Genomic DNA, 11,918 nt, shown 5'->3' with positions numbered 1-11,918 from the left:
AGGGAACCACTGAAGCCTCTGAGGGAAAGTGTTTCACAAGGTTCACACTTTTCAACAGCATATACACCTTGACATGCAAAAAAAATGAGGAATACTCTTTCCTCAAGGAGTATTCCTCAAAGAGCAGGAAGAAGGATAAACTAAATTGTCTATCATAACTTCATAATAAGATTGTTCATGAGCCTTAGGAACAATTGTGAAATGTTAATGAGGACCACTATATGATAGATGGAACCACCAACCAATAAATGCAACTAGAGCAGAACACAGACCAATCCTTGTGGAGCATCTCAGCCTAGTTCTTACTAGGCAATTTAATATTTTATATCTTTCTTGGTATTGGGTCTTTTAAGGTCTTGGTTTTTCCCAATGTAGAGCTCCAACTTTCCTTCTTAGCCTAATGTGCTGATCTGTTGAAGAATTGCTAATCTAAGTGACAGCAACAAAATAGGACTTTCATGATTCTGTCTACCCAATGTGCAGGAAAAAATTTTGGGGGGTGACTATATAATATATATCTGAAATATGGTGTCAGTATTGTGATAATACAATGGCAAGAGGTAAGCAAGTTCCATTGTAATTAAACATATTATAGGCAACAGAAGAGGTAGCCAACATGGGGCTCTCCATGTGGTGTTGGGCTCCCATCAATCTCAGCCAAGGATGGTCATGGATGATGGTCAACAATATCACTTTGACTATACCTTGGCAATAGTTCACTTGGTGCTGTTTGGAACATGGAACACTGAACTACCTGTATAAGTTACTTCCCATGAAACTCCTGTTATTTCCCATTCATGTGCTATTGTTTACACATGTTGTTAAAGAGATGCAGGATCAGCCCATGCAGAAACAGCTTCCACGCTTCAAAGAGATCATTTGGAACAGACTGAGACCCTACCTGCCTGTGCAGTGTCTCGCCAGAGTGGTACATGCTCTGGTTATCTCCCACTTGACTTCTGCAATGCACTCAACGTGGGGCTACCTTTGAAAGTGACTTGGAAACTGCAACTTATCCAGAATGTGGGAGCTAGACTGGTGACTGGGAGCGGCCACCAAGACCATATAGCATTGGTCCTAATGGATCTACACTGACTCCCAGTACATTTCCAAACACAATTCAAAGTGTTGGTGCTAACATTTAAAGCCCTAAAAAGCCTTGACCCAGTATACCTGAAGGAGCGTCTCCACCCACATCATACAGCCTAGACACTGAGGTCCAACTCCAAGGGCTTTTTGACAGTTTCTTCACTGCGAGAAGTGAAGTTACGGGGAACCAAGGCAGAAGGCCTTCTGAGTAGTGGCGCCTACCCTGTAGAATGCCCTCCCATCAGATGTCAAAGAGATAAATAACTACAGTATACAACTTTTAGGAGACATATGAAGGCAGCCCTGTATAGGGATGCTTTTAAAGTTTGATGTTTTATTATGCTTTTATATTTGTTGGAAGCCACACAGAGTGGCCAGGGCAACCCAGTCAGATGGGCAGGGTATTGCTACAATAATAATAATAATAATAACAACAATAATAATAATAATTTTATTTATACCCTCCCATCTGGCTAGGTTTCCCCAGCCACTCTGGGCGGCTTCCAACAAAACACTAAAACACAATAACCTATTAAACATTAAAAGCTTCCCTAAACTACTTGTGTTATGTATTGAAGTTCTCACCCTGGGCCAGCAGGGGGATACTGTAGATAGTTTTCACTCAGGTCCACGTCAGTTATTTTAGGCGGGAAACCCTGGGTTGTTGTTGCTACAATGTTGACAGCCGGCTGCCTATAAAAGCAGGCCGGCTGAGCTGTTTGCTGTTCAGTTCTGTCCAGCTTACAAGTAAAGAGCTGCTCTGGAGAAATCGCTGTGTCGTCTGCTATGTTCGCCCACAACTTAACAACTACTACAGTCATACCTCAGGTTACAGACGCTTCAGGTTGCGCGTTTTTGGGATACGGACATGCCAAAACCCGGAAGTACCAGAACAGGTTACTTCCGGGTTTCGGCGCTCGTGCAGAATCACTAAATCACACTTTGTGCATGCGCAGAAGCACCAAATCGCAACCCGCGCATGCGCAGACGCGGTGCTGCGGGTTGCAAACATGCCTCCCGCACAGATCACGTTCGCAACCCGAGCGTCCACTGTACTACTACAATAATATAGACTGTAGTTGGGGATGAGAGCTGGGCATCTTTAAATAAGGACTAAACACCTGAGCTTGATTCAGAGAGTGGAAAGAACCTTTTCAAACACTTGAAAACAAAACATGACGACAGTAGGAAAGGGTTGTATTTCAGACTGAGATTGCCTTGCTTGTCTGGATTGATGATGCTTTGTAAGCAGAAAAACAGGAGTATGACCCTACTAATTCTCCTGGACCTCTTAGATGGTTTTGATACCACTGATGATGGTATTCTTCTGTCTGACATGTACTGGTCATTGGAGGGCACTATTTTGCAGTCATGCAGCTCCTACCTGATCAGAAGATTCCAGAAAACGATGATGGGAAGACATTCTTTCCCAATGAACCTTGTTCACGGTGTCCTACAGGGATCTACTCTGCCTCCCATGCTTATATGTTCATGAAACTACTAGCAGAGGCAATCTGGAGTGGGTTGTCCTTGTAATGCTAACAACACCAAGCTCTCTTTCTCCTTTCCATCTGAACCAGATGTCTTCCTTGAACATCTGGTTGGTGTCAGAAGCAGACTAGACCAAAGTAAACACAGTGAAATGTACTCCAGAGAAGTTGCAGATACTAACAATGGATGGTTCTAAAGTCAAAGAAGTGGTAGAATGGTCTGTCCTGTATGGAATCACACTCCCACTGAAAGAACAAGTTCACAGGTTGGAAGGAAGCCTTGAATACAGGGTTCCTGCTTTCTCAGGTGAAGGCTGTGGCTAAGCTTGCATCTATCAGTTCTATGCTTTTCTGGAAAAGAGAGACCGTGCAACTCCATGCCCTGGTGACCTCTTGATTGGACTATGCTACTGTGCTCCACGGAGGACACCCCATGAAAGCACTTCTAAAAGTTCAGTTCGGCAAAAATGTGTCAACAAGTCTGGTGAAGAGTGGTAGCCACCAGGAGCATTAATACTACATGTGTTCCACTGGTTTCCAATCTGTTTGGGGCTACTTTCACAGCACCAGCAGTTCTTACATTAGAAGCCCTATAGAGTGTAATTTCTGTTTGCTTGATGGCATGCCTACTTCCATATGTATCTCCCTGATCATCAAGGTCCAGTAATTAATCTCTGCTGAAGGTGGTGCTGCTTTGAGAAACGAGGTTGTCCTTGACAACTAAAAGAATGTTCTCTCTTTCTGCCCCATGTTTATGGAATTTGTTATGACTGAAGATTCATCAGATATGAGAACTTAGCACATTCATATGGACAATTAAGTATAATTGAGCTGTAGTTCATTGTATTATTCTCCTTGCTGGTAACATAATAATGCTGATTTTTGTATTTTTCTTTGGATGTTTTTTGCTTTGAGAATTCATCGGCGCGAAAAGTACATTTTAAATACTTAACATAAATCATAGTATCATAGAATTGTAGAGTTGGAAGAGACCCCAGGGGTCATCTAGTCCAATCCCCTGCAATGCAAAAATCTCAACTAGATCATACAAGACAGATAGCCATCCAGCCTCTGCTTAAAAACCTCCAAGGAAGAAGTGTGCCACCTTTCATGGGAGTCTGTTCCACTGTCAAACAGCTCTTACTCTCAGAAAGTTCTTGATGTTTAGTCGGAATCTCCTTTCTTGTAACTTGAATCCATTGGTTCAGGTCCTACCTGCCAGAGCAGAAGAAAACAAGCTTGCTTCATCTTACATGGTAGCCCTTTAGATATTTGAAGATGGCTATCATCTCTCCTCCCAATCTCCTCTTTACCAGGCTAAACATACCCAGTTCCCTCAACCATTCCTCATATGGCTTGGTTTCCAGATCCTTGATCATCTTGGTCACCCTCCTCTGCACACATTCCAGCTTGTCAATATCCTTAAATTGTGGCACCCAGAACTGGACACAGTACTCCAGGTGTGGTAGGACTCTAGACTTATGTTGATGCTGCCTAGAATAGCATTCAGTTTTTTTGCTCCTGCATCACACTGTTGACGCATGCTAAGCTTGTGGTCTACTAAGAACCCTCAATCAATCCTTTTCACACACAGTGGATGCTCGGGTTGTGAATGTGTTCCTGCGCACGTCCACAACCCACAGCGCCGGGTTGCAATTCGGCGCTTCTGCACATGCACCGAAACCCAGAAGTAACCCGTTCCGGTACTTCTGGGTTTTGGCGCGTCCGTATCCCGAAAACGCGCAACCTGAAGCGTCTGCAACCCGAGGTATGACTGTACTTGCAACAGGTGGCACTTAATAGTCTCCCTTATACTAAATCGGTCATCTAGCTACTTCTATTGATTTGAAATACCGCATCAGGGTTTCAGACAGGAATCTGTCCATCCCTTCATGGAGATGTCAGGACTGGACCTTTGGTGTGCAAAGCAGTTGCTCTACCATTAAGCTTGAAAGAACATAAGAATAAACTACTGGGCCAGGCCAAAGACCCATAGAGTCCAGCCCTCTGTTAGGCAGGTGCTCAAGGGAAGCTTGCAAGCAGAACTTGGGCACAGCAGAGCTCTCCTGTGATTCTCAACAGCTGGTATTCAGAGGCCTACTGCATCCTGACAACAAAGACAGGGCATAAACATCATAGCTAGCAGCCCTTGATAGCTTTATGACTCTTTAGCAAATGAAGAGTTCACTATCTAAACTTGGTATTGTAAAACGTTATAGGCAACCTGCTGGCCTTGGCCCAATGTTGTGTGGATGGAAGGAAAAAATGGGAGACAGCTGACTTTGGCATTTGGGTCTGTCTGCTGCCAGCACACAGTCAGCGACAGTGTGATCCCCATTCCCAGGGTCAGGCAGCCCTTGACAGAAGGTTCCTCCTCCCCCCCCCCTTGGTGGAAGCACATCACACAGACTTTCACCACATCAAACGCGAAACCTGATGAGTCTGTCTTTGCATATTACAAGCAACAGCCAGCATAAAAATTCAACACCGAGATATCCATCACTGATAAAGCTCCCATCTCAGAGGACGGCTAGATTAGGAATTACCTTTATGGAAAAAAGTATGGGCTGCTGCTCCTTTAATTGCACTCTGTGTCTCCCAGGAACAATGTTGCAGCAAGACCAGCCGGGCTTCATTCATTAGCCAGGGATACAGCAGTTGCAGCGAGTTTGCATCCCCAGTCCCTGCCAGAAAGAATCTTTACCACTGCCAGTTGTCCTGGAGCTTCAGAGCTGAAGGGAAACATCCTCTGGCCTCCTCCATTGGCCAAGGCAGGGATCGGGGACCTGATCTGGCTGGTGGGGCCAGTTGCTCCTTAGCCCGTGTGGACCAAGTTTGACATGTGGGCAGTGCAGCCAACCTGCCAATCACCTGAGACCACAGAGGTGCTGGGACTTCAAAAGCACCACTGAAGGATTACAGACAGTCCTGAATGGTGCTTTGAAGCGCTGCTGATCCATAGGCTTGTTCACTGCCCATCATCTGCTGGGGGGGTGACTTCAACCCTGCTTTTTTCAGGCAGGAATTGGCAGCACAAGCAATCAAGTTCCTCATGGGGGACTCAGCTGCACAGCTCATCAAGTGACATCTCTACCAGCCTCATATTCATCTTATTATATTGTTTCTTTATTAGATTTCCTCCCTTCATCTGAGGATCACAGGATGGTTCACAATATAAAAACACAAAAATACTTACCACAGTAACAAATAAAAACAATAACCCCCCCATCTCAGTTTAAAAGGTTAGACTGTTTAATTAGTCAAAGGCCTAGGAGAAGAGGAATTTTTTTGCCTGCTGCCTAAAGATAGGTAATGAATGTGCCAAGGAGGCTCCCTGGGGAGCCACCACAGAAAAGGCCCGTTCTCGGGTTGCTGCCCTTTGGACCTCTTGTGATGATCACCTCATATGATGATCCAAGGGCCCAGTTTTGTTGATATGGGGAGAGGCAGTCACATATACCATCAGGAGTGGGGCAAGTGGGTATGGTTGGAGGAAAACAGCTTCGCAAGTAAAATTGGGACCCATGCCAGGTCAAATTTAGCCTGCAGACTGGAGATTCCCTAACTTCAAACTATTGGACCGCGTGTATATGTGTGTTTACTATTACAATCTATGGTGAGCTGCCTTGATCATGTGATCGAAAAGCGGGGTATAAATGTTATACAAAAATCAAAATGAAAAGTGGCAAAACCTAGTTTCTTCCCCCAGCACACTTTGCAGCATTCTATTGTTTTTAAGCTCTTTCTGCACACACTGGTTCCAATGCCACAAATAAACTGGACAGGGAACCAATTGCTTAAGTTTATGGAGTTGCAGCAAATAAGAGCAAAGTGTTGTCCTGAACACCTAGACTGGCCTGAAGAATTAGTGCAGGTATGTGTCTGCCAAGCTGAGAATCATGCCAGTGTTTCCAAGCAACTGGTATTCAAAAGCATACTGCCTGTGATGGGGAGGTGGATCATAGCCAGGCTGGCTAGTAGCCACTGACAGCCTTAAAGACTTGGGTGCCTGACTTTTTTTTGTCCAGCCAGGTGTATCCAAATTGTGCCAGGCCTACAAAGGAAAGAAAGGCGGCAATGAGAATTCCTATAAGGGCAGTTCTCTGGTTCTGGTTAACAGAAGTTCTCTGGATGATCCATTTGATGTGCTCCATCTAATTCACACCAAGTCAGGGCAAGTTGTCAGGACAGCAGAGCTCCTAAACTGGTGGAGCTTCTTTTTCAGCTCTTCCTCCCACACCTCCCCTATTCAGACCATTCAGAATGCCTCTGCTGAAGACGACTGTCCAGAGGTGTTTTTCCAGCCAGAATTCAGTTCCGTCACCTCTCAAGTAGGTGCCATTGCCATTATAAGAGAATAAGGGAAGTGTTGATGGTGAGCTCAATATATTCAACATAAACCAAATATTCAATACAGCTCAATTCTACTTGAGAGGTTAAATCCTGCTTGAAAAGAAAAGCTTTAATTGTCCATATGAATGGGCAAATTCTCATATCTGATAAATCTTTAGCCGTAACAAATTCCATAAACACGGGGCAGCACAATGGTACATACATGGGGCTTGTCTTGCCATGATAATGAACGGCTCCAGCCACCTCAGACTTCATGCAAACAATATATTCAAAATGCAAACTTAGCAGTGCAAATTCACCCAGAGTTCATACCATCATATCAACAAATAACATGAGGATATGAAATATGTAGTCATTTAAGGAAATGCATTTAAGAAAAATGGCTATTCCCTCATGTCCACTAACAGGACTTCTTGTGGTTACTTCAGAGCTAAATTTCAGAGCAATTTAAAAAGCGATCCTTTATGCAAGTTTCAACATGTTTAATGCAATTAAAATAGACAAGCAGAGCATTCTTACAGTACTTTATATACACAAGGTTTTATGTGACATGTGTACAGGAGCGAAATGAAGGTATATTTGAGGAAATGATCATCCTAATGAGTTTGCTTAACATTTAAAACAGAATATACATGTTCTGTCAATCACCAAGCAAAAGAATGAAGAAGAATACAAGCAATTTTAAAACCAAGTTTTGTTTACAATTTTTTTTGAGATGAACGATCTCAAAGGCATGCTTGAGAACAGAGATTTCAAGCAAAGTTGTACAGAGCCAACCTAAATATGTCATTGGAACAGATCCATTTGTCGTTAATGTTCTTGAGAACAAACAACTGGTGAAATCCCATCACTGGATCATCATCCACCTACATGAAGAGAAGATGACATTTTAGATTCTGTATAAATATGGCCATCATGTAAAAAGAAGCCCCATAGTAGTCTTAAACATAATAAAGCAAAATCCAACCAGATTTAAGCCCTTTTATGCCTCGCTGATTTCAATGAAAAGATAAATCAGTGAAATCTTACAGTATGTCATTTTGATTACATTGTACCTTCTGTTTCATTTTATGTGGCAGATGTATTGTATAGCATCTAACACACACACTTTCCATTTTTATTGCTCGGTTTATGATATTTTAAATAAATAAAATTCTGTTCGGACGCTTTAATGTTTCAGCTTTAACAATGAGGTAGCCAAAGATTTGAACGCTTTGCACATGCCAAAGATGCAATTAATTTTCAAACTTACCTTCAGCTGACCAACAACCATACTAAGGATACAGTTGTCAGGAGCTGGCTGGTGATCTTGGGATGTTATGTTGTGCTGAATTTTTTGGAAAGGGAGTCTCTAGTACCATAAAGAGAACAAGTGTTAGACCTGCCAAGCTTACTAGATATAGAATACTAGCAACATGCAAACACATGAGAAACAGAGCAAGTCAATCAGTGCTCTCCTTTCAGTTCCTCGGTTAAACTACTGGATTTACCGTATTTTTCGCCCTATAGGACACACTTTTCCCCCTCCAAAAATGAAGGGGAAATGTGCGTGCGTCCTATGGGGCGAATGCAGGCTTTCGCTGAAGCTTGGAGAGGCTTCAGGAAGCTCTCCGCAAGCCTTGGGAGCCTGTGGGAGTTCCCGCAGGGCTCCCTAGGCTACGGATAGCAGCCTGCTTGCCCGGAGCGCACTGAAGCAGAGCGCCCCGTGCTTCGGGAAGCTATCCGCAGCCTAGGGAGCCCTGCGGGAGTTCCCGCGGCTGGGGGGGGATATTTTTTTTTCTTTATTCCCCCCCCCAAAAAAAACCTAGGTGCGTCCTATGGGCCGGTGCATCCTATAGGGCGAAAAATACGGTAATTTTTTTAAAACACGTACACAACAGGCAGCAAGCTAGCCTTGCAGGGGGTTGGACTAGATGACCCTTGGATCCCTCCCAACTCTACGATTCTATACACTACTGATTTTAAGTAGGAACATACCAGCAATTTTTCCATGATTGATGCTTTTCCTTGGTATTGCTGCCCTTCCCATGATAAACAAGAAGCATCTGTCTGCAAAAAGGTATACGTTACTAAAACCTATACATTAAAAAGACCAAAGAAAAGCAAAGTAGACAGGTTCAACCCCTAGGCAAGATGCCTTCAGGGAGCTCCACTCCTCATCCTACTCAGCTTCCCACAATTTTCTCCCCCCCCCAAAGTTTGGCAAAACCTATGGTAGTATTTTCTGGGTCCTTGGCTCAAACTGCAAGCACTTCACATTGGAAGGGGGCAACACTGTGACCGATAAGAAAACACACTATTATGTCTAAAATATTTGGAAAACCTCAATTACAAGACTCTACCTTCAACTACTGATAGGAATAAAAGGAAGCTGCCTGGGATCTAAAATTTACAGTATTTTGTTATTAACAAACACAAACAACAACAACAACAGACCCAAGTTTTGGTTAGGCACCTCAACCACATCTTAACTTTTGCTGCTTTAGCAAAGATGCCAAGTCAATAACCCAGGACCAATGAGAAAGCAGTCTAAACAAAGGTAAGTTGGCACATACATAAAGTGAAGCTAGTTGTTCCCTGTTGGTATCAAACTGCTGGTAATACAGTTGTATAAAACTTGTTCCAATTTGCTCCCAAATAGGTCTTTCTGCCATTTTGCACGCCTACAAAGGGAAAACGAACGTCAGGCATGTTTAATTAACAAAACCTAGACAGTCACAAGCCCACCCACAATGGAACTATGTCTGGAGGTATAAATGTACAACATAAGGTCACATTTAAGCTTAGTAGGAGTGAAAGAGTGAACATTAAAGTTGCACAGTAACTCAGATATGAAATTTTCCATTTATTATTTTCCTTTTGCTTATCATTTGGGTAAGACAGGACAGCAGGACCTACTGCTGATAAACATGTTTAGGCTTGCCCTTGATCTTCTGGACAAACTCAGAATTTACTTGGAAACTGGTTGAACTTACTTCTAAGTAAACACGTATAGGATTTGGCTACATAAGCCAATGAAACTTTTCTTGGAGTAAGCCCAGCTGAATTCAGTGGGACGCCCACGTAAACATGCCTAGGATCAAGAAGTAAAACTGCAGTCCATTGTGCTACGCAGGTAAAAGTAAATCCCATGGGATGCAGTGGGAACAGGCATGCATAGAACGGCACTCTGATGCTGCAGCCCTAAACAGGCTTACTTGGAGAATCTCACTGAACTGAAGGGGACTTGCTGCTCCGGCAAACGCTGGAAGAGCATTGGGGAAAGCGAGGATAAGGGAGCAAAAGCGAGAAACTCGTGTACATCTAGGGAAAGGATCGGTGCAGGAGAACAACTCCTAACGTGCAGTGCCAGATCAGAACCGCTCTCTTTTAAAAGCAGTTATGCGTTCAAAAGCTGCACCCACTTCCAAACTATGCAGCGCCCAGCCATTCCAAACTCCGCTCCCCATCCCCAGGGCGTTGCACGCTCAACAAAGCCCGCCGTTTGCTCCCCAGGCTTGGATCTTGGCGCCCAAGCGGCCGACTCACCCGGCAGCTTGCCCGCCCGTTGTGGTCGCCTGTGCGCCACCTCCTTCCCAGCTCGACTCCAACCCTCTGCTTATCTCCAGCCTATCGCCAGCAGCCTCCAAAAGAAGTCGGTTGGAAGCATTCAGCCACCGCGCCGGATGCACGGGACCAGGGAGCAACCTGGAGGGGTGCTTCTGGAAGCCGACCACCTAGGGTTTGAAACGCACGTGGGGATGGCTCCCCCCACCGCGTCCCGGTTGGGAGAATGAATATATGGAATCCACCCGCATTTTGGGAATCACAACACACACACAGTAACTCTCTGGAAATTTGGCGCCATTAGAAGTCTTCCCGCCCCCACAAAATAAATAAACTTTCCCGTATCCCCACCTCCTTAGCAGCCGCTTCTGTCCCAACAAGCACGTGGGTCACCGATGCAAACTCGTTAGAACCATCAGATGGCGCGCCGACCCCGGCGATTTAGAATACGTCACACCCTCTTCGGCCAATGGCAGCCTGAGCGCCGCCACCTCGAAGGGATTTGGAATACTGGGCTGGCTTTGATGTTCGCTCCTAAAGCGGCATGTTAGAGACACTTCCTTGTTCTACTCGTCGCAGTGCTGCTCGGTTAGTGGGTAAAAAATTAGCCATGCAGAATCTTTGGCATGAGATAAAACTGGGAGAGCATGCATTAAAATCCGTAGGCGAAAAAAAGGCGAAAGATTTATACGATCTGAGGAGAAACCAGAGTGTTCGCTCTTTCAAAGCTTTTGAGGGAAAGAGGTTATTGGGTAAGAATTCACAGCACAATGAAAAGTATTTGCCTGTAAGGTGCCATGGACTCCTGACAGGAGGTCAGCAGGGCTAAAGCACAATCCTGTGGGTGCCTATTCAGAAATAAGTCAATTTAGTTCATTGAGGCTTAATCCCAAGTAAGTGGTTGTAAGAGAACGCTGCTGTTCCTCTGGTTGCTGGCAACCAATGTTAATGCTAATGTTCCTAAGTGGGCTTTAAAAAAACCTAAAAAACATATATCTGAAGCACAATTCCCCCTCAAAAGAAGCCTAGGAACTGTATAGTTTTATCAAGAAAACTGGAAATTGTAGCTCTGATGGGGGAAGCTACATTTCCCAGGATTCTTGGGGGCAGTGCTTTAAATGTACGATGTGTGCAGTGCCTACAAAATAAGAAAAGCCAAGCTAGATCAGACTGTAGTCCCATTCTAACTACGGTAGTTTCCTAGTGGCCAGCCACCAAGAAGCCTATGGAAAGCTTGCAGGCAGGACATGAGCCCAAATAAATATCCTCTCCTTACCCACCAATAACTGGCATTCAATGGCAGTACAGCCTCTGATACCTGAAGTGCTACACAGCTATCACGAACAGTAGTTATTGATAGCCTTATTATCCATGATTTTTTCTAGTCCTCCTTTAAAGCCATTTAAGGTGGCAGCCGTCACATCTTGCAGTAACAAATTC

The 11,918-nt window shown here is 44.3% G+C and overlaps 1 protein-coding gene across 3 annotated transcripts; it reads right to left on the bottom strand.

Annotated features, from left to right (window-relative positions):
- Positions 1 to 7,026: 7,026 nt before the first annotated feature.
- Positions 7,027 to 10,942, bottom strand: LOC128417701 (nuclear transport factor 2-like). 3 transcript variants are annotated; one of them, XM_053396728.1, is made up of 6 exons: positions 10,830 to 10,942; positions 10,461 to 10,555; positions 9,488 to 9,595; positions 8,910 to 8,981; positions 8,185 to 8,283; positions 7,027 to 7,798 (listed from the first exon to the last, which is right to left on the bottom strand). In XM_053396728.1, exons 3-6 carry the CDS (start codon positions 9,584 to 9,586, stop codon positions 7,685 to 7,687), a joined length of 384 nt encoding a protein of 127 aa, XP_053252703.1. In that variant the 5' UTR covers positions 9,587 to 9,595; positions 10,461 to 10,555; positions 10,830 to 10,942; the 3' UTR covers positions 7,027 to 7,684. The 3 variants fall into 3 exon arrangements, with proteins under 3 accessions (XP_053252703.1, XP_053252704.1, XP_053252705.1); XM_053396729.1 differs by lacking the exon at positions 10,461 to 10,555 and having other exon boundaries at positions 10,830 to 10,930; XM_053396730.1 differs by lacking the exons at positions 10,461 to 10,555; positions 10,830 to 10,942 and adding an exon at positions 9,908 to 10,118.
- Between the last annotated feature and the right edge of the window lie 976 nt (positions 10,943 to 11,918).

Source organism: Podarcis raffonei, chromosome 7 (assembly GCF_027172205.1).
Source record: "Podarcis raffonei isolate rPodRaf1 chromosome 7, rPodRaf1.pri, whole genome shotgun sequence".
In the NCBI taxonomy this organism is placed as follows: Eukaryota; Metazoa; Chordata; class Lepidosauria; order Squamata; family Lacertidae; genus Podarcis; species Podarcis raffonei.
Note: the sequence above shows the minus strand (reverse complement) of the source record. Positions and strands in the feature narration are given on the sequence as shown.